The sequence below is a fragment of the Thamnophis elegans genome, chromosome Z (assembly GCF_009769535.1).
Source record: "Thamnophis elegans isolate rThaEle1 chromosome Z, rThaEle1.pri, whole genome shotgun sequence".
In the NCBI taxonomy this organism is placed as follows: Eukaryota; Metazoa; Chordata; class Lepidosauria; order Squamata; family Colubridae; genus Thamnophis; species Thamnophis elegans.
In genome coordinates this window covers 27,104,842-27,128,188 of record NC_045558.1, presented here as the reverse complement: position 1 = coordinate 27,128,188, position 23,347 = coordinate 27,104,842, and the positions used below count along the sequence as shown (strand labels likewise).

General features: G+C 37.6%; 1 protein-coding gene across 1 annotated transcript in view; it reads right to left on the bottom strand.

The window, feature by feature from the left end:
* STAM (signal transducing adaptor molecule) overlaps nt 1-21,744 on the bottom strand; it is a 38,536-nt gene extending 16,792 nt beyond the window's left edge. The window contains 7 exon segments of the mRNA XM_032237251.1: nt 943-1,141; nt 2,662-2,752; nt 5,441-5,587; nt 6,244-6,339; nt 6,432-6,507; nt 15,994-16,078; nt 21,488-21,744. Coding sequence (XP_032093142.1) covers nt 943-1,141; nt 2,662-2,752; nt 5,441-5,587; nt 6,244-6,339; nt 6,432-6,507; nt 15,994-16,078; nt 21,488-21,527 — 734 coding nt within the window. The 5' untranslated portion in view covers nt 21,528-21,744.
* Between the last annotated feature and the right edge of the window lie 1,603 nt (nt 21,745-23,347).

The following is a 23,347-nucleotide window of genomic DNA, read 5'->3' as shown; positions in this document are numbered from 1 at the left end:
GTTGGAAAATGGGCATGCAGCTCATCAGTAAGTACCTACAAACAACTACAAGGTGCTTTGCAAAAGGAAATGGTTGTATGCTATTGCCTTAGATTTCTCAGATAACAATAAATGAATTCATTCTGTCTATACTTTTAGAAACACCTCCCCCACCCCAATTATTTTCTTAATTCCAAAATTAGGCCACGTAAAAGAATCTGTTCAATAATGCTACTGCTCCAGAACAGATGCACTACTAGAAGGTACTAACTGAATAAGCCACAGTTACCTGATTTGAATGTAAATTGAAGACTGTGTTTGTATATCATTAACATGTCAAATATGCTAAGATCTATGTGTGAACCAGAGGCCATGGCATAAACATCTTACAAAATCATATTTTTGAAGCTCTGAATGACTAGCCCCATTCAGACACTTGTGTGGAGAGCTCAAAATGTAATAAAAACAGATCACAAATGCAGCTCTGCCCCACCACTTCCCAACTTCAATATATTCAGGCAGGAGGTCTAAAGAGAAAATTGTACTTGCATTCACTTAAATGCAAGGACCATGATCAGCCTTTTGAAAGGCTTATTCAACATTAAATAAACAATTGTATTTACATATAATACTAATGGTTTTCTTTCTTTTCTGGAAGTGGCATTATCTGTATTCAGCCCATTACATTTAAAGACTTTTCATTTCAGTAGATCCTTTCATTAAAAAAAGCACAAAGATTTAAAAAAAAACAAATTAGTAATACTAGGCTACTAGGCCTAACAGGTAATCAAAATCTAATTCATGTCAATCAAAAGAATATAAAATGTTAAAAAGTACAAAGACTTTAAAACATAGGCCACAGTCCTAGTGAACTGGACAGCATCAAAATGACATGATAACTGAAAATAACAAGTATGTATCAAAGTATTTCAATTTTGCATTTTCAAGAGACACTCCTTTTACCTGTCATCAAGGACAGTGATAAGTTCTCCAGCTTTAAATGTTAATTCATTATCTTCAGCAGCTTCAAAATCATAAATCGCTCGAACATTTCGCCCCTCGTGTTTGTGATTTGTTGATAGAGTTGTAGTTGTAGTGTTTGGATAAAGAGTGGAAAGTGGAGTTTGCTGTTGTCTTTGTTCTTTCAGTGATAATTCAATAGCTGTGAAGTAAAAAGAAAATAAATTCTCATTAAATTTATGCCATTTCAGTTGTGTGATTATTTGCATAATATATCCTTAAAAATAAAAAAGTAGAAATATTCATTTAAATAGCCCAACACAACTTAGACTGAAGATACACGATTATGCCTACTAAAACAGATAAAGTTCATGAACTGATCCTCGTGTCTACATTTAATATTATTGAATAACATATTCCAACTTTTAAAAATTACTAAAGTTTAAGGAGCCTGTTATTTGGTGATAAGGAGATTATGCAGAATAAAAGAAAGGGGAAATGCTTCATAAATTACATATAATTACATATCAATATAAATGAGATGACTTACCAGATACTAATTTAAAAGATATATTAGATATATAAGTAAGACCTGTTTGTTTAAAACATAAAAGACTATTTCCTGTGTCATTTCTAAGCAATGGAATGCCCCTTTGTAGAAGTGATAGATCCATTCTGTCATCAAAAACAGTTTTAAAATATATATTTTCTATTTAACTTAACATATTAACTAATGGATTAATAAATTAATAATGGTCAACAGATTTTATTAGCTTTTAATCTTTTTTTGGTGTAGAGTTAATTCTGTTTTTAATTTATGTTGCATGGTATTATTAGCCAGCTTGAATACCTTTTTCCTCTGATGGAAAAGTAAGATATAAATCCAATTCAAGTATTATTCTGTTTATCATATCTCCCTAATCTATTTCTGGTCAGTTTAATCTTTATTATCACATACATAAAGGAGTAGCAGTAGTACTAATAAATTACAATCTGCCTGTAATTAAATGCAGGGCAGAAATTAAGATTTCGGCCCTAGTGTTCATGACTTCTCACATTTGCATTTCTTTCTGGTGCTGTTATTTGGATTGAATTTAACATTAAGTCTTTTTCTAACAATTTCCTTCTTCTTTGCAGATTATTTGAAATCTTAGTGGAATTTGGCCAGAATGTATTCTACAGAGTCTTGAAAGTAAAATAAGATTTAAACAACCCAGATTAAGGTGTTGTCTTAATCTTACATTACTTTCAAGGCTCTATAAAATACATTCTGAACAATGTTCACTAAGGTTTAAAATAACATGTAAGGATTATAGAACCTCTTAATATTTTCTTTTGACTTCCTATTTACAATGCTGCTTTTATAATATATTTTTTTTAAACTAAATACTCTGGTTGCCACTTCTTTGGAAAATAGTTTCTTTCATAATTGGTGCTCAGCAATAATTAGACTTTAGTCCAAGTACATTTGTTCACACATTAGTTATATAGCTGTGTCTTTTGGCATCATTGTTTAAGTCAGTCCCCCACCTCAACTTTTTCATTTCACAACAAAAAACAATTGGATATATGTTACATTTTCAAAACTACATTTTTATACAAAGAATATAAATATATAATCCAATATAGCATATTAACTGTACAATCATTGGGGTTTTTTTAGATTTTTAAAACACCAACTGAAAATGTTGAATGCTTATATTGTCTTTAAATTAAACCAACCTTTAGCTAAATCCTCCTCTTCTTTCTTATTTGCTACTGTTCCAGGATCTTTGGCTACTAGAGCTGGGCTTGCTTTTGCTTGTTCTGCAGCCTGATAAAAACATAGAGGAACAACACTTATATAAATTTAAAAGAATCACTGCAATATTTAAAAGAATCATTGCAATATATTCCATCCATTAAATTGGTACCATTATTTTCTTTAACATATTTCAAATTGACTTTGAAAAGTCAAATAGATAAATGGTTTATGAAGGGAGCATACTGTTCTAAAAAACACAATTCTGCAAGTACCCACTCAGTAACACCTAAAATATAACAATATAATCTATATGAACTACGTAACAGTAACTTGTTCATTAATTAAAAAGCTAAATCTTTTTGCAAGTGCCTTTGTCATTATAAAAATAGCACCTAGGGATATGAATACCATGTTTCCCCGAAAATACGATCTGTCCCGAAACTAACGGCTTGCCACATTTTTTGCATGGGCAAAAATATAAGCCCACCCCCAAAAATAAACCCCTTGGACAACTCTCCCTCCAGCCAGGGAGAACACCGCTCACCGACCTAGCGGTATTCCGAAGGCGCCAAACCACAGGAGCGGAGGGGAGGTGCTAACGTTGCTTGCCGCCTTCGGGATACCGCTAGGTTGGGGAGTGGCGTTCTGCCTGGCCGGAGGGGGGAGTTGCCGGGCGGCTGCTCCCTTGCAAGTAGGCTCCCAAAGAGCCGGGCACAGACTCAGGGGCGAAGCAGCCATGAGGTAACCACACTCATGAGCAGCCGCCGGATAAATCTGCTCTCCAGCCAGGCAGAGCGCCATTCACTGACTTAGGGGGTATCACTAAGGCACCAAGCCACGTGGCGCTCTGCCTGCCCCCGGCTCCTGCAGCTTGGCATATTCGGGATACCCCCTAGGTCAGTGCATGGAGCTCTGCCGGGCTGGAGAGAGGGTTTCGGGAGCACATGTTCTGCCCCCAGCCTCACCGAGCCCTTGCACAGTTCTACCAGGGCACCGCTGCTGCCCGCCGCTGCCATGCTCCAGGCATAACTTCCAAACTCCAAAACTCGGGGCCGAGTCTCCCAGCATCGGCCGCTTTAGAAGTGCTCTCTTTGGTGGCTGCTGGAAGACTCTCTGTCCGGCAGCTGGTCCACCATAGAGAGCACTCCTAGAGCAGCTGATGCTGGAATACTCGGCCCTCTCCTACCTAGGGGGTATCCCAAATGTGCCAAAACGCGGGAGCTGGGGGGCAGGCAGAGCGCCACTTGGCTTGGCACCTTAGTGATACCCCCTAGGTCAGTGAATGGTGCTCTGCCCAGCTGGAGAGGGGATTTGCCGGGCAGCTGCTTGTGAGCGTGGTAACCTCATAACTCTTTCGCCCGAGGCTGTGCCCGGCTCTTTGGGAGCCAGTTTGCAAGGGAGCAGCCACCCAGCAACCCCAAAACAATAAGCTCTCCCTGATAAGCCCAAGGCCATATTTTGTGGGGCAAAAGAAAATAAGACCCTGTCATATTTTCGGGGAAACATGGTATGATTCATCATTACCTGGACCTTACCCACTCTCATGGCCTTCAGAAAAGCTGTTAAAACCTGGCTGTTCCGGCAGGCCTGGGGCTGTTGACCTTATTGTAAAGGTCCAGCCCCAATTAGAAATGTATGTGTGTTGGGAATTTTTAAATTATTCTTTTATTTTGCTTTTCTTTTTTTCTTTCTTTGTAAGCCGCCCGGAGTCCTCCGGGATTGGGCGGCCTAGAAATCTAACAAACAAACAAACCAATAAATAAATAAAATCATTATGTTCACTCCACTGATTTCTTTGTTGAGGTCAGGAAAAAAGTAGTTTAGAGTTCCTACAACAGGTCAGGCATGCAATCTTTCAAGGTTAGGGGAGAGTTCATGAGTGCTGTTGATATTTAGGCTTCACTAGATGTGCTTTTTCACCATTCAGGCTACATAACTGACAGCTTCTGACACATCAGTTTTAAAATCAATGATCCTGAATATAGTAACAATGGCAAGTTTTACTGCTTGCAAAAGCCAAAGCAGTGGTTAATTTTCTTAGCGGATTAGAAGATGTCAAGTTAAGTCTTGTCAATTTCTTCTTCAGTGATTGGGAATTCAAATGATTAGCATCTGAACATCAGGCAATTTGTATTATGAACTGGCAGATCTGAAAATCAATGTATTAGAAACCAAGTTGCTTGCCTGAGACAGAAAATCAATTCAGCATGAATTGTTTACTTGAAAAATGTGTATAAATGAGAAAAGATAGGGTGAAGAATAAATAAATGCTGAACAAATATGGACTGAATACCAATTGAGTGAATAATATGAAAGAGGTTTGTTGAAATGAACCAGTTCTACAGAGAGAATTAAATTTCATTCCTTCCATATAAAGGAAGAGTGAATAGTGCAAGAGGTAGAGGAAGGCCAAGGAAATCATAATTAGATTTTGGTATGAAAAAACATCTGGGTTTTGGACCAGTTGCTCTCTCTCAGCCAAACCCACTTCACAGGGTTAATATGGGGAAAATAGGAGGAAGAAAAAGTATCTTCGAGTTATTTATAAAAAGAATAAAGGTGGAATAAAAATAGAATAAATAAAAATTGATGGAACTAATGAAGGCCAAAAAAAGAGAAAGATGTAGTTTAAAGAACAAAAGGTTATGTATGAAGTAGTATATAGAAATGTACTAGAAGTATAGAAGGAGTAAAAATAAAGGAAGGAAGAAAGATTTGTAAGGATACAAAGGTAATAGTTATTTATTACCACTTTACCTGTGAACCAATAACTGGAAACATGACACCCTGTTCCTTAAGGTTTTTTATCATAGCAGATATTAGACTAAGTTGAGGATCATTCTTGAATTCATCTGTCCATTCTACCATGAGTGCTTTTAACTTTTCACAGACCTTTGGATGTCCCTGTGAAAAAGATGAAATATTTTCTGTAAGATCATCAAACTCAGCCTTAATTACTTTTTCAGATTGATATCACTGGACAAATGGACTAATTTCTAGTTACATTCAGAGGATACAAAACCATTTTTTAAAAAATGTGCTGTGAATCTCATACAAACATAGAAACTTCTTGGCTATTCTTAAAAACAGCCAGTTTTTTTCAGGCTTCCATAGGGGACGCAAAAAAAAAAAAGAACAGTTCATTTAGGAGTTTTATAAACTTTAACAACTTATTTTTATTATCACAAAATTCTGTTTAAGTACTACATTCAATTAATAAGAGTAGAGACAACATGAACATCTCTTCCTTGAAAGTGTATGCAGATCAATAGTTATATATATACAGAAACTTCTGATAGCTACAACGAAAACATTGGAGGACTTTTTTCTATCTTCCCTTCCCAACCTTGGTCTTTATTATGATAATTTAACAAAAACATATAACCATTTTAAGAATGGTTAACTTTTTTGAATGTGCCTATTTTTTTATATTCGTTAAAGACAGCATTCCTTTGATAATCATTTATCCTTATGTATATTATTTATGTTAAAGCATATATATCTTTTATACTATGATTCTTTTAAACTGACAGTGTATAACCAGCTTTAAACTATATTACCTTATTTAGCACATTGCTTACTTCGCTTGCAAAATCTCTTGAACAAACTTCCAAATGAAATATTTTACCACAATTTGAGACACATGCTCCAAGAAGCTAAAGAGAAGAGGGAAAAATCAAGATAAACATTTATAAATTTAAAATAAATTTATTTTAAAGTTTTCTTTAAAAAATAAAAAGCCACATACTGTCAATGCCTGCATAGCAACATGAGGATCCTTGTGGTTCACCCTCTTCATAATAGAACGAAGACAGTCCTTAGGCCTGAAAAAATAAAATAAGTATTTTTAAAATATATTGACCAAGGCTGCTACAGCCTGAAGGAGACAATTCCTAAGATACCCTGAAGCAAAGGCATTGGAGGATTTTATAGATTAAAAATAGCTCTCTGGATTGGACTCAGGAGATAATTGGCAGCCAACATAACAAACAGGGGGAAAAGATGTTATGCTTGCATAATAGTCCTTAACCATCAGCATCCCTGCTGTATTCTGCATCAACTGTGTTATTTTCAAACTAATCACATGTACAGTCATCTAAATGGATGGCAATTTGTAATTTATTGTTGCCAAAAACATCCCAGCCTAAGTAAAGAACCACTTGGCCCAACTAGTCTTAGCTGATCAAATGACATCCTAGCCATGGTTTCCACCTGACATTCCAGCAAGAGTCAAAAGTCCTGAATGGACCATCCCCTAGAGGAGAAAAGTGATGTCATCCAAAGCCAACAGACTTGAAGCCTGGTATTTTAGGACAAACATCAATTATCTCTTGCTGGGAGTTTGTTTCTATTCTTCCAGATCTCTCAACTTTCACTGTAAAATTTGCAAGGTAATCCAGACAAAAAGCACACCCAGAAGTACTAATTACAACTTTATTGTAAGGTTACATTAACAGAATCTTCCCAAGTCTGAAAATATATCTCTCCTTCCCTTCCCTCACCTCACAATCCAAGAATCTAGGCAGAATCCCTTCTGAGAGATTTTCCATATCCACATTTGTTCTGCTGATTCAGCTGCCATTCCCCTGAACATTGACAGGTTTATGGACCTTTCTCCCATCTCCCAAGGTCATTTTTACATACCATTTGTATGTATGTATGTATGTATGTACGTACGTACATACACACATACATACATATACATTCACACATACACAAACACATATACATACACACACACATATACATACATATACACACACAATACAATACAATACAATAGCAGAGTTGGAAGGAACCTTGGAGGTTTTCTTTCTAGTCCAAACCCCTGCCTAGCAGGAAACCCTACACCATTTCAGACAAATGGCTATCCAACATCTTCTTAAAGACTTCCAGTGTTGGGGCATTCACAAGTTCTGGAGGCAAGCTGTTCCACTGATTAATTGTTCTAACTGTCATGAAATTTCTCCTCAGTTCTAAGTTGCTTCTCTCCTTGATTAGCTTCCACCCACTGCTTCTTGTTCTACCCTTAGATGCTTTGGAGAATAGTTTGACTCCCTCTTCTTTGTGGCAACCTCTGAGATATTGGAACACTGCTGTCTCCCCTAGTCCTTCTTTTCATTAAACTAGACATACCCAGTTCCTGCAACCGTTCCTTATATGTTTTAGCCTCCAGTCCCCTAATCATCTTTGTTGCTCTTCTCTGCACTTTCTAAAGTCTCCACATCTTTTCTACATAGTGGCAACCAAAACTGAATGCAGTATTCCAAGTGTGGCCTTACCAAGGCATTATAAAATAGTATTAACACTGCACGTGATCTTGATTCTATCCCTCTGTTTATTCAGCCTAGAACTGTGTTGGCTTTTTTGGCAGCTGCTGCACACTGTTGGCTCATATTTAAATGGTTGTCCACTAGGATTCCAAGATCCCTCTCACAGTTACTACTACTGAGCAAGGTACCACTTATACTATACTTGTGCATTTTTTTCTTGCCTAAATGTAGAACCTTACTTTTTTCACCATTGAATTTCATTTTGTTAGATAGTGCCCAATGTTCAAGTTTGTCAAGATCCTTCTGTATCTTAAGCCTATCTTCTGGAGTGTTGGCTATTCCTGCCAGCTTGGTGTCATCTGCAAATTTGATGAGTTCCCCATTTATTCCCTCATCCAAATCATTGATGAAGATGTTGAACAATACTGGGCCTAAAACAGAGCCTTGGGGTACTCCACTGCATACCTACCTCCATATAGATGCAGTTCCATTGAGGACTACACATTGAGTGCGGTTGGTCAGCCAGTTACGAATCCATCTGGTGGTGATGCTGTCTAACACACATTTTTCTACTTTATCTAATAGTAGGTTATGGTCTACTTTGCTGAAGTCTTGCTGAAGTCCAAGTAAATTATATCGACGGCATTCCACTGGTCCACTAATTTTGTCACTTTGTCGAAGAATGCAATAAGATTAGTCTTGAATGATTTTGTTTTTGACAAACCCATGTTGACTTTTGGCTATTACTTTGTTTACTTCTAGGTATTCGCTAATTCGTTGCTCGATTATCTTTTCCAGAATCTTTTACAGTATTGAGGTCAGGCTGATAGGTCTATAGTTTCCTGGATCTATTTTTTTTCCCTTTTTTGAAGATGGGAGCCACATCAGTTCTTTTCCATTCCTCTGGCAGTTCTCCGGTGCTCCAGGATCTGTGAAAGATATAGTTCAGTGGTTCTGAGATCTCATCTGCCAGTTCCTTCTGAACCCTGGGGTGCAATCCATCCGGTCCTGGTGATTTGAACTCGTCTAGGGTAGACAGGTGCTCGCTTATAATTTTCTTCCCTATTTCAACTTGTGTTCCTAATCTAAATTTTTGTGGTTCTGTTTTTGGTATGTTGGATTGTTTTTTCCCTTTGTGTAAAGACAGATGCAAAAAAATGAGTTAAATAGTTCTGCTTTCTCCCTGTTGCTTGTCACTTTCTTGCCATTTTCTCCCAGCAATGGACCAATTGTTTCCTTAATCTTTTTCTTGTTTTTAATATGTTGGAAGAAGCTTTTTTTTGTTATTTTTTACTTTTATGGCAAGTCTTTCTTTATTGTGAGTCTTAGCTTTCCTCACTTCATCTTTACAGGCTCGGGCTATTTGCTGATATTCTGCCTTAGTTATGTCCCGTTCTTTCCACTTTTTATATTTATCCTTTTTGTCTTTCAATTTGTCAGAGAGTTCTTTATGCAGCCATGCTGGTTTCTTTTGGGAGCTATTATTTTTCTTCTTCATTGGTATTGTGTTAGACTGGGCTTTTATAATCTCATTTTTCAAAATTTCCCAAGCTTCTTGAGTTGTTTTCCCCTTGAGGATTCTCATCCATGGAATCCTTCTCTAAGTTTATTGAAATTAGCTCTCTTAAAGCCCAATACTCTAGTTTGAGGCCACACTTGGAACACTGCATTCAGTTTTGGTCACCACGATGTAGAAAAGATGTGGGGACTCTAGAAAGAGTGCAGAGAAGAGCAACAAAGATGATTAGGGGACTGGAGACTAAAACATATGAAGAACGGTTGCAGGAACTGGTTATGTCTAGTTTAATAGAAAGAAGGACTAGGGGAGACATGATAGCAATGTTCCAATATCTCAGAGGTTGCCACAAAGAAGAGGGAGTCAAACTATTTTCCAAGGCACCTGAGGGTAGAAGAAGAAGCAATGTGTGGAAACTAATCAAGGAGAGAAACTACTTAGAACTGAGGAAAAATTTCCTGACAGAACAATTAATCAGTGGAACAGCTTGCCTTGTGAATGCCCCTACACTGGAAGTCTTTAAGAAGATGTTGGATAGCCATTTGTCTGAAACAGTATAGGTTTCCTGCCTAGGCAGGGGGTTGGACTAGAAGACCTCCAAGGTCCCTTCCAACTCTGCTATTGTATTGTATTGACTTTGTTCTACTACTTGTGTTTGCATAATGTTGAATTCCAGTATTGCATGATCGCTTGCCCCAAAGATTCCTGTAGCTTCAATTTCTTCTATCATTTCCTCCCTGTTAGTGAGAATTAAGTCCAATATATTCAAGCAGTGGTGGGTTGCAGGCGGTATGCCCGATACAGGCGTACCGAATCCTACCCGGAGCACCAGGTACCGTTCTGGTATAGTGCTCCAGAGGGCCCACCTGCCTGCCCGAGCTCCTTATCTGTGCTTTAAGCCTTGGGCGCTTCCGCACATATGCATGACACCTGCGGAACACTTCGCCGAGCAGCTGGAGTGTTGCGGAGGCTTGCGGAAGCGTCACAGGCAAGTATTGGCACTGCAATATGTGGGCGACGCCAGGGCAATGCGCACATCTATGTGGGTGACGGCAGGGCCGTTCCAACCATACCGGTTGGAACAGAATCCAGAACCCACCACTGCATTCAAGATAGTTCTCATCATTGTTGTGCTCTATTTCTGTAGAGATGTAGTTATTTCTTATATATAGTGCAACTCCACCTCCTCTTTTATTGGGTCTATTTCTTTTAAATAATTTAAATCCTTCTAGCTACATGTTCCAATTGTGGGTTTCATCCAACCAAGTTTCTGTAATGGTAACAATATCATACCTCATTTACTTGAACTTCTAATTCACCCTGTTTATTCCTCATACTCTGTGTATTGGTGCATAGACATTTGAGTCAATTTTGATTGACCCTGTGTTTACTGTCTACATAATCTGTGTTATGCCTGACTGCCCCTATTTTCTTGCTACTTGTATGATTCGTGCACATGATATGGCACTCACTATTAAATGCTTGGTTTTGCTTGACAGCAGGAGTAATAATATTACCCGCACAAACATCTATGTTACATGCACTAATAACCCTATGAGTTTTAGATTCTGGGGGCAGAAATGTTCTGTATCAATTAATTCTCTGTCCCCACTGTTCAGTTTAAATGTTTATCCAGAAAATCTGTGAATTTAATGCCAAGTAACTCAGTCCCTTTCTTGGATGAGTGCAATCTCTTTTGTAGTTTTTCATTGGACCAGCTGCAGGCATCACGACTAATAAAAGCAAAGCCTTCCCTTTTGCACCACTCCTTTAGCCACACATTAAACTCTGCTACACACTGGCCCTTCCATTTTTGTTCCTTATATACTGGTATAACCTCTGAGAAGATAATCCTACAACCTATACTACTAAGTTCATACCCCAAGGTCTAGAAATCATTCTGCACAGAAAGTACATCTTTTTGGGACAGATCATTTGTGCCAAGATGTATAATAGCATCAAAATCATAGTCCTTACTTGCATTTTTGACTAGCTTAAGAATATGCCTCTTGTCTCTGCTGGCAGTAGCACCTGGCAGACACCTGACCTCTTTCAAAACCTCCATATCCTTTCCTAAATTTACATCCCTTACGATTGAATCACCATCCAGAAGGTGACTTCTCTTTTTGGATACTTTGCTCTTCTTGTGCAACTGATGTGTGATACCTGATTCACACTTTTGCCTTTCCAAAGTAAATTCTTCGTTTTGGACCACAATCCCCTGCTTAATTGAGTCATTATTATCACAACTACCTTGACCTGTCACTTTAGTGTCCCCATTAAGATCTGCAAGGGCGCTATATCTGTTATGCTGGGACACAGCAAAAGATTTGTGTTTATGGTTCACAGCTCTCACCCTGCCAGATCCCACAGTTGTCCAGACTGCTCTTTTCTTGTGGGATCTTTGCTGGTAGCGTGGCATGTCCATAGAGTGCAATAGCCAAATTCAGCACCTAATTTCAGCTTGGAGAACCATATTAGAGATTCAAGATAAGTAATGTGTCTATGTAGTCTATAATTTGTTTACAAAGGGGACAGTATCCAAATTTGAAAAGAGTACTGCGAAAGACAGGTGCAAAACAACTCTTACATTGAACTAAGCCGATCATTTTGAAATAAAATAAAATCACAGCCTCAAGCGCACTAACCCAGAATGTATTATTGCTATTTTTTGGTTTATAGATATATGATTCGCGTGTCGCTATATATATAATATTGAATATCTACTACTTCAGGTTATGCTGCAGATGTTGTTGAAGTGCTAATCCTATATCTATAACTCTCTCTCTCTCTCTCTCTCTCTCTCATCTATCTATCTATCTATCTATCTATCTATCTATCTATCTATCTATCATCGGATTAGCACTTCAACAGCATCTGCAGCATAACCTGAAGTAGTAGCTGTTCAATTGAATACCATCAATGCACAGTTAATACCTCACCCTAAAACAGCATATGACATCTTTCAAATGTCTTATGGATGCTGATTTGTAGTGAGGAGAAACAGAGTCCTGTTGCAACACAACAGGAACACCCAGTAATAGAACTGCTTCTTTTCTGCCACTGTTGACTGCAATTGCCATTATTAAGGTAGAAGTGAACCACTGCAGAAAAGTTCCTCCAACTCCCAACTCCCAGAGGTGGTCCAATACGATAGCAGTGCTGTCGATATCAAAGGCTGCTGAGAGATGTCTGGATGAATGGGGTTATTATTCCCACCATCTAAAGCCCAATGCAGCCCATCTACCAGAAAGCAATGTTGTTTTGGTTCCGAATCCAGATTTGAAGGAATCCAAATAATCTGCTTCACCTGAAATACAAACGAATCCCAAGTAACATCTCAAAATTCTGTTCAAGAGGTATTTAACTTGAATGAATATGAGAAAACCTATGGGGGGGGGGGGGGAGAGCACTAACAGATATATCATAATGAATAGTGAAAGAGCCTTGGAAAAAAGGCCTGGAGTGATCAGCAACTGCTTTGCATACTATAGGATAAGACTGGATATGCTTTCTCAGCAGTGGAAGAAAGACCACAAAAGTCAGTGGATACAGCAGGTTTGTGGAATGCAAGATGTCAGGGCAACTGGGGCTTTGCACTATTGTATTATGGTGGCTAATTGTAATCTGAGGCTTGAGGCAGCAGATCTCAGATACAGTGGCAACAATAAGGATGAATTAAGAGGCCTGGAGCAGAGGAAGCTGCTGAAGGTCTTGAGCTTCCTCTTTAGTCCCAGCCACTTTGCTGCCAAGTGTTTCTGTGCAAGGCAGCCAAAAGGGCAGGAAGGTGGGGTGGGAGATAGGAAGGCGGGAGAATTGAAGCACCACTGCAGCTGTAAGGGCAAGTGCCTGGATTTTGATCACATGATCTTAAGGATGCTGCAACAGTCATAACTTTGGGCATGGGTTATACGTTGATTTTTTCAGCAGCCCTGTAACATCAAACAGTCATAAGCCAAGTACTCCCTGTACAGACTTCTACTCTGTATATTCATGGTAGTCTGATGGAATATACAGCTAAAAGGGAGAGGGGTTGTCTGCCATAAAACTGCAGCTTTCCAAAAAGAAACAACACATTCCAGAGAAGGGGCAAGGTAAGAGACTATTCCATCCTGAACAAAATGGGGGAAGAGGAAAAGATTCAGGGTACCACATCCTGGAATGTCCCAGGTATATTAGGTTAGACAATTATTAACTTTAGATTCTGTCTGTTAAGCGTAAGCAAATAAAGAACTGAGATTATGTTAACATGTAGTATCATTTTGGTATAGATGCTGAAACCTAGTTTGTGAGTTCTCGTTCTTTAAGCATGAAAGTTGGCTGGAGGAGTTTGGACCAATAACTCTGTCTCAGCCTTACCCACTTCACAGGACTGTTGTTGTGGAGAAAATAGGAGACAGAAATATTAGCTATGTTCATATACATATAAACACACACAGGTATAATCAAAATGTAATAATGATATAAAAATGCAGTATTTTTCATCGTATCAATATTTAGGGGAACTATAGTTTAATTATACTGCATATGAATTATCTTTATTTGGTGGTCTCTATGTTTGTAAATTGCTGCATCATTCTGACACTCCTAATTATAAAACGTAAGCCAAATAATATGATCATTTCACACTCTATGGAATGGCAATCTTGTCATATTCCAGGCAGTAGTCTCCATTATACTTTCTACAAAAGTAATTAGAAGAAAAAACAATTTGAGTAAAAATTATGTTCCATTTTATATGAAAAAATGAAGGAAGGCATTTAATAAAATGAATATTTATCATTACAACCGTATATTTTAAGATGGTATTAGAGAATAAGGCATATAATACAATATGTTAGTTCAGATTTATATTGTTATTTGTTGACAATCATTTCATTCTGCTTTTCTACTACTTAATTGAAACTTATTTATTTAAGTAAACAAATAATTCAATTGAACTTAATTTAAAAATCTTATTTGAAAAGCTGAATTTTAATTTTGCTTAATTTAATTTTGCTTGACTCGGTAAGTCTGAATGTATCGAAAGTGCATAGCAACATTGAATCATAACAACATTGAATCACACTGATCTAACACAAAAGAATCTTTAAGCAGAAGTAATAAACAGCATTTCAACAAATGCCTCAGTATTACAACCTAGTAATAGTAACTACAATGTTACAGAAAAGCATTGTAAATAATCCATCAAGCAGTCATAAAATATAAATGTACCAAGATATATAAATCAAATTATATGGCAACCTTGGTTTTTAAAGTGTTGGTTTACTTAGTACAAGACTTAGAAAGTTATATTTATATAAATGAAATGCTTCCAGAAAGTTCATTTTTTTTCATCTAGAACTATTTGTTCATAATTTTCATTCATTCATTCATTGTTCATAATTTTAAAATGCTTTCCATATTCTTCTGGCCCTTTAACCTATTTTAAAAACAACACACGTTAAAAGCTATTGTATTCCTTTTTTGTATTTAATATTTCAAAAATAACACTAACTATGGCTATCATACTGGAACAAATACCGTATGTACATTTCAATAATTTAAAAGTTTATATCAAGTCATAGAAATCAAGAAGATATAATTTCAGGCTAAATTAAAATAATTGCAACAATAATTCTATTATTATAAAGATTGATAGCCTGCAGTGAGAAAATAAAATTCAAGTAGTAACTTCAGATCTGTGTCTTTACCCTGCTAAATAAAACTTTTAAATTTCTAAGCCTTAAATATGACACTTCATATTACAGAGTGCTTCTAAAAGTTTCCTTACTCATATTTTTTTTTCAAATAGTTAACTTCTTGTTTCAAACAAATTCAAGAACAAGGAAATTAACATGTGTTACATTTTTGACACAAACATACAATTCATTAACGCAAACTAAATAAATGATATTGGTTTATGTTTGTGTCCAAAGTGTTTGTTCATGAAATTAATCAAAATAAAAAACCGAGGTAAATATAGTGCTACTAGATAAGCAATATTTAATAATTACAATAAAAGTTTTTAAACCTACATTATACAGGACAATGAACTAAAAGAACAAATTATAACACTTACATACCAAACAATTCTATTAAAATAAACTGTTTATTTTTAATCTGATTTGCAAGATGTTATTAAGAAGATTGGGTACTTTTATAAAAACAGAATTAAAAGTAATTTTATTTTATTTGATACAATTTTATACATCAAGTAAAAATATTTTAGCAGCCCACCAGAAAAAACAATACCAAACTGTACCTTGATTATGATAATTAGATGGCAACTCTTAGAATTCAACTCTTAAGAGATCAGTCAGTACTTTGGAATATTATATTATTAGCACACACAATTCTGCTAAATGCATCTTAAATTTATTATCCTCCTACAAAAAAAGCTAAAGCCATAAATAATTTTCAAGCCTGGGCATTACCACATATAATTTTATGTTTACCCTAAGGGGTGTCTTACACATTTTAGATGTCTAGGCTCTTCATTTCAAATATTGCCAAATTAATTCAAACAAGATAGTACTTACCCAGTCCGTGATTGTCCAACTTTATCACAGATATCTAAGATGAGTCCCCAGTCTTCAGCAGTATTCATTTCACTGGTTGCTTTCTCTTAACAAACAGAGAAGTGAAGTGTGAATAAAAAATTAGTACCAAAATTTGTGCTGAATTATGTATCATAAGTTTTAAGTGGATATAAACCAGTATATTGTTAAAAGATGATAAAGTTTTCTTTTAAGCAAGCATACCAATTTTTTACTATTTTAAGATATATTTGTAATGTGAACATATTTAATAGCAGAATTTCATTACTGAAAACATTAACACATTGCTTCATCAAGTTAACACATTTATGCTACAGCTATTACTGTATATCTTACAAGCCAGTAATAATTTGTTTCTCAGTGCATGCTCTATATTTGCTTTTAAACATAATTTAGAACTATTCATAATTTATGATTTCTATACTTAAGCTAGGAATAACAAAAAAAGTGGGTCAGTTAAAGTCTTTAGCTCACAGAAATAATGGAAAATATGTGGCAATAGTTATGAGTGCTCTGTAGTTCTTGCCACTGCTATCTTTGCCATCTGTTGTAATCATGCTTAATTATACGGTCTAAATCCAAAGCCTGACAATTTAAGCTTACATGTCATGCTGAACTTGCCAATCACCCCCATAATACAACACACCGTTTTGCCCCCCCCCCCAACCTCCAGCAGCACTCTATAAGCCTCCATAAGGCTATGCATGCAATTTTTTGATGAAAAATGGGCTGTTTTTCACTTGTTTTTACCCCACCCCCACTTCTCCAGGAGCACTCTACAAGGGCCACCCCCGAGGCTATTCATGCCTCTCTTTTTTGAAAAAAAAAAAACGAGCCCATTTTTGTGAAAAACAGGCCGATTTTGGGAGGTTTGCAGAGTGCAAAAACTTTTTTTTTCCTTTCAGAAGACTCTTTGGTTAGAGTGATTGATGAGAATTAGATTGATCAAGTGCTGTGCCAGCAGAAACAAGTCTTAGGTGCTGCAGATAGTCACTGATTTCCTTGTCCAGCACATGGATAAATACACCTGGAAACATCTACCTACCTACCTACCCTCTCTCTCTCTCCTTACCTACCTACTTACTGTATTTCTCTCTCTCTCTCTACCTACCTACTCTCCCTCTATCTACTGTATTTCTCTCTCTCTCTCTACCTACCTACTCTCCCTCTATCTACTGTATTTCTCTCTCTCTCTCTACCTACCTACTCTCCCTCTATCTACTGTATTTCTCTCTCTCTCTCTACCTACCTACTCTCCCTCTATCTACTGTATTTCTCTCTCTCTCTCTCTACCTATCTACTCTCTCTCTCCCTACCTATCTACTGTATTTCGCTCTCTCTCTTTCTATTTCTCTCTCTCCCTCTCTCTACCTACCTACTGTATTTCTATATCTCTCTCTATTTCTCTTTCTATCCCTTTATCTACCTACCTAACTACTTTCTCTCTCTATCTACCTACTGTATTTCTCTTTCTTTCTCTCCCTCTCTATCCCTCTACCTACCTACCTACTTTGTTTTTTAAATTTGCCTCTTCAAAACCTTGGTGCGTCTTATACTCCGAAAATACGGTAAGTAAAGATGCTTTCTATCAAAGATAGAAAGATCAGCAACTTTATTTTTTGTTCCATATTTGACTTAGAATCTCAAAAATGAATCTTATTCAGCATTTACTCTGATAGTGCTGCAACTAATAAAGTGATGTCATTAGTATCAGCAATTCATATATGTCCTACATTAAAACTTAAAAAGGGTGTTGGTCCTTACCTGAGATGCCTCTTCTCCTAGGGTGGAGGCAGCATCCAGACTGGGTTAACTTTCATCCACTCATACCAAGGACTGGGTCTGATAACGTTGTTTAACCACACCCCTGCTAGGTAGACCCAGCTTTAGACAAAAACTCCAGACCCAATGCGTCATCCCTCAAAATTGGAATATTAATTTTGTCTGGACATCAAGGTAGCACGCACACACACACACTATGATTTCAGGGAGGGGCTGGATGCTGCCTCCACCCTAGGAGAAGAGGCATCTCAGGTAAGGACCAACGCCCTTTCTCCCTAGTGGTGGAGGCAGCATCCAGACTGGGATGTACCAAAACTGCAGCTGTCCCAGGGAGGGTCTAAGACTGTTCCGTTGAGGTTTCAGTCCTAACTACTGACTGTAGCACCCTGCGACCAAATGCCACATCTGTTGCTGCAAACGAGTTCATTTTGTAATTTTTAATAAAGGCCGATGGAGAGGCCCAAGTAGCCGCCCTGCATATTTCCTGTAAGGAGGCCTGAGCCCCACCAGGGCGCTCCCAGCAGGGAGCCAAATAGTCTTTTCTCACTGAGAAGATAGTAGTTTAGAGAGGGAAGCTGAAGCTGACAGCAGTGCGCTGTTTCAAACTGCAGGAAGCCATTTATTGCCTTTTGAGTCGCTCTAGCCCTAGTGACAGCCTACGTACCCTGACTGGGTTTAGAGGTTCAGACCCTTCCAAAATCAATGTCCCACGAGGGGCTTTGATATTGGGGTCACTTTCTGGCACTCCCTGTTATTTACTCACAAACGCCTTAATTTCAATCCACATCCAACGCTCTTTTAAGACCAGAGAAAGCGATGACGCAACGCAGGGGCGTGGTTAAACAATATTATCAGATCCAGTTCTTGCGATGAGTGGATGAAGGTTAACCCAGTCTGGATGCTGCCTCTATCACTAGGGAGAATTTAGAACTTATCTGCACCAGGAAATTGCATGTGCAAAATGTAATTCAAATTACTGATATATATTGAGAAAATTTTCACAATAAAACATTATATTAACTAAGATTTTATTTGTAAAATAGATTTGTTATCGTCACTTTGGTGTAGTGATTAAAGGTATCAGGGTGAAAACCAGGAGACTGTGAGTTTTAATCTTGTCTTAGGCACAAACAATTCGATTGTCTTGAGCCAATTTTTTTTTATGTGTACCTTACTTCAGCACTCCCAACCTTTCTGGCACCAAGGACCAATTTCAGAAGAAAAACTATCTTTCACAGATTGGGGGAGAGGGGAGGATTGCACGCTACCTCGATCCTGCACATGCACAGAGGATACTTTGCTGGTTTGTCCGGCCCATGTGTGACCCAAAACCAAAAAGAGGTCATGGTCTGGTTTATGGGCTGGTGGTTGGGGCTTTTATTTGATTTCATAAAAGATGGGAAAGTTGATGGAAAAATTTAAAGATGTGGAAATTCCGGAAGAAAAGCAGTATGTGGTTTGTTATTAGGAATAGTTTATTGAATTAAGTTCATATATAGCTGTGTGTTTCTGCACATTATGTTATATGAAAATAAGAACTGGTTATGCCAGAAGAAACATAAAAGTTGTATGAGGTGGGAATGGGTGACTTGAGAAAGATGTGTGGTAGATACAATTTTAAAAAATGAATGGATGCTGAATAAATGTGAATAAACCACAAACTGAATGACCAATAAGAAAGACCTAAGTGATCTATTCACATTGACAGAATGAATGAGGATTGAATAGCGAACAATATATTCAGGAAAAGTGAAAGGCTTGAGAGGAAGGGGAAAAACAGAAAAAACTCGTGGTTGGATGGAATTAATTAGCTTCTCAAGGTGAGATGTTTAAAGAACAAAATATAGTTTATGAAGCACTATATAGATGTGGTAAGTATATAGATATGTTAATTATCTTTTGCAGAAATAGAGATGTCAAAAGATCTAATAAAAAGTATAGATTTAGCTATATCTCCTTCTCTTTTTCTTATTCTATGCCTTAATTTTAAATCTTGAAATTTCAAATATTTAAACAGCTCATTATAGGAGGAAGGTATAGGGGGGTGATTTGAAAAGTTTACAAACAAAAGCCTATTCCTAAATTCTGTTGGAAAATCCTGATAGAAAAATAAAATGTAGATAGAAAACTATGATCTATCAACAAATTGCTTCCCTAACAGCTTGATAAAACAAGGCAGGGCTTGTCAAAACATTCATTGTGTCACTCCGAGAAGTCATCCTTGAATTTCTCAGTGAAGACTTTAATACAAATGAAGCATTTTCTATTCATATATTGTTTCAGTTTACTGCATATTAACTAATGCAGCCTTGTGACAAACATGTCACAAGTTCATATGAATCACTGATGACTGTGTGTAACTAATGAAGTTATAAACCAAATTAACTTCATTTCATATTTGTTAAATACCCTTCATGTTTTGTTGGCAACAAATTACAGTAGTCTGCATTTTCATTTTTCTACCTATCATATAACTTTACATTTCAAGATTCTTAATATTAAGCTTTATATGGAAAATAATTTTCAAAATCAATCTTTTGAGATATTTTGCCAATGTTGACCAAGGATATGTTGACCCAAAAGACTACTCTGTCTTAACCTCTGGATTCTCAGTTCACCTCTTTCTCTTGGAAAAAGAAGAGTTATTTAATAATTAATTACAAAAAAGCAAATCAATTTTGCAGTATAACAATACAATTGCACTGTATAAATTCTTACAACAAAAGCACTAATAAAATATGAAATAATAAATATCCTTTTGTTTTAATATGAAATGATTTAATGTTAGTATAGGAGTGCTCCTCATAAATTTCAGGTTAAAATCTACTTCCAATCAGAGATGAAAGTCTTCCTAATGCAACAGCTATTTTATTATTATAAGGCTTTCCTCATATTTGTTTACAAAAGAAAACACCAGTAAGCCAATAAAACGGAAAACCATTAATATTGTATAATACTCAAGCATGATGCTGAGGTTGCATCAGCTTTAAATGTTCCTGAAAATGTAGTTAAAAGGCTCAAGGGAATAACTAAAATAATATTATTTTAAAATTGTCCAAAGTACATATCCATTTAATGTTTCTAAACAGAAGACCACACAGATCAAAATCAGATGTGGTATATGCCACTAAAATTAATTACTGGGGCTATTATTTTGGGGAGAATGGTTTATTTTGCAAACGTGGTTAATTTTGGATCATCCTCAACTTGCGGGGGGTGGGATTACAGCAAGACCCCAAACAACGTTATCCACATTAAGCGGGTTCACGTTATAAACGGTTTAAGGTAGAAAATAAAAGATAAAAGGGAACTTTCTCGATGTTCCTTCACGTTTTTAGCTTTCCCCACTCCCGAGACCCCCGAAGCAGGGAAGAAGGGGGCTGAAGTTCATGATTCTGAAGGGCACCGCGTCAGGGAAAGGTTGGATGTAAAGACCGCTGGCCTAATTCAGGGGGACTCAACCCCGCTTTGCTCCAGTCCCGGGGGCAAAATCCAAGGCAGGGCATTCTTCCGAGGAAGAGGAGAAGAAGCGGGGGGGGGGGGCAGAAGGATGAAGCAAAGTCTCACAAAGACCCGGATTACGACATCGTAAGGACCGAAGGGCGGCGGGGGGAGGGAAGAGTCCAGGAAGAAAAGCGCTCTGGACAGGGCCCAGGCTGCCGTGACGACAGGTGGCCCTCCTTCACCCACTCACCCACATCCTGATCGAAGGGGTTGCTGGTGAAGAGAGGCATCTTTCCCGGGTGGGCGAGCGGCTCAGCAAGGCGAGTAACGCCCGCTTCCCCCGCGATCTCCTGGAGTAGGATAGAAGACGACTGGACTCGACCGAAGGCACCGGCCACCCGAAGCGGACCAAGCTCCTCCCCGAACCCGCTCCACGCTCTCCTCCCGGAGCTCCCCCCCTTTCTTTCGCCCCTTGGCGGTCCTGACGCCGCCTCCGTGGGAACCGGCCACGCAGTGCGTGTCGGGAGAGAGAAAGAGGTGTCTTCCGCATTGCCTGAAGTCCGGGGTTTCAGCGGCCGAGAGGCTGAGGGGAGGGTGGGGGAAGTTTTACGCTATTGAGTAGGTTCCTCCAAATTTCAAAATGAGTTGCATTGAGTGAATAGGAACACGCGGGTGAAGTAAAACATGTAATAATTTCAGGCTCGGTCAGGGCAAGAGCCGGTGGGCCTTCCAGTGAGGACCCCCCGGGCACAAAACCATAGAGATGGAAGGCCCATTTGGGCAGTAGAGTCCAGGTTTTTGTTTTTAAAGCGTCAGCTGTAGATGAAGCTGAGAATGGAATACCTGGTAGACCTAGGGACGAATTGTTCAAATACATAAAAAATTGAATCAAATCTTTTTACTGTGTGTTAAGAGGGCCTTACTACATGCTATACTCCTTCAAGTTCTTGGGACGGGGGGGGGAGAGTAGTTTATAAAGGCCATTATTATAAAGTAAATTAGACGGAATACTGTACTATGATAGATTTCAATTATGAGAAGACAAATTCCAATTGCCTATTAAGAGAAATTTTGAATGAAATCAAAACCTTTTTTTCAGCCATTAGCTCAGAGAGCACTACAGTAACAATATATGAACCTGTAATTACTAATACATTAGTAATTAGTATTTAATAATAAATTAATAATTACTAATAATTCTAAAATTAATAATATACAATAGCAGTAACAACAGTTAATTTTTTAGAATTTTTATCCTGCCTTTCATATATGAACTCAGGGCAATAAGCAAACAGCTCCATCCTCCTCTCTTTCCTACAATAGTAATCTTGACAGCTGGACTGAAAAAATGACTGGTTTGGTCACACAATAAGCTTCTGCAGCTGACTGTAGACTTAAAATTTGATACTCACTTATGGCAATTCAGTTCTGCCATATCTCATTAGCCTTACAAATTCAACAATGGAACAATTATTCACCAAATAAACAGAGAAATGGTGGGCTCTCCCTCAATGGCCATGGAAAGACTTTGATTGTTCAACAAAGACTACACAGTCTTCTGTCTGGGATGCTTTACTCTGGATTCTTGCATGAAATACAGGAATGTTTATTTATTTACTAATCAAATTTAATAGCTTCCCGTCTCAGATAAAATAGCTCGGAATAGGTACAACAACTGAAGCAAACAACAAATATAAAAATAATGTATATAAAATCCATATTGAAAGATAAATATTATATAAGAACAAATATACAAACCCTAGGCAAAGAAGATAAAAATGGCCACCTAAGCAAGAGTGCAATCTAGGCATATCTCTGGAGCCTTAAGCCAAATAACACAAACTTGTCTTAAGAGACTTCTGGAATGTGAAAAGATATGGAGCTAATTTAATCGCAGGGCTGGGGGCAAGAAACTTCCATAAACAGGTTCTGCAATAGTGAAAACATTTTTCTAGGACCCATCAAATGTAGGTCCTTAGCTGATGCAGCATGACTTATTTGCCAGATTTAATGTGGCTGGTTGTAATAGTCAAGGAGAGTTGGTCCTTCAGATCTCCTTAGTTCCATAACCAATCCAATGGCATGAAGGGCTTTTCAGGTTAAAATTAGC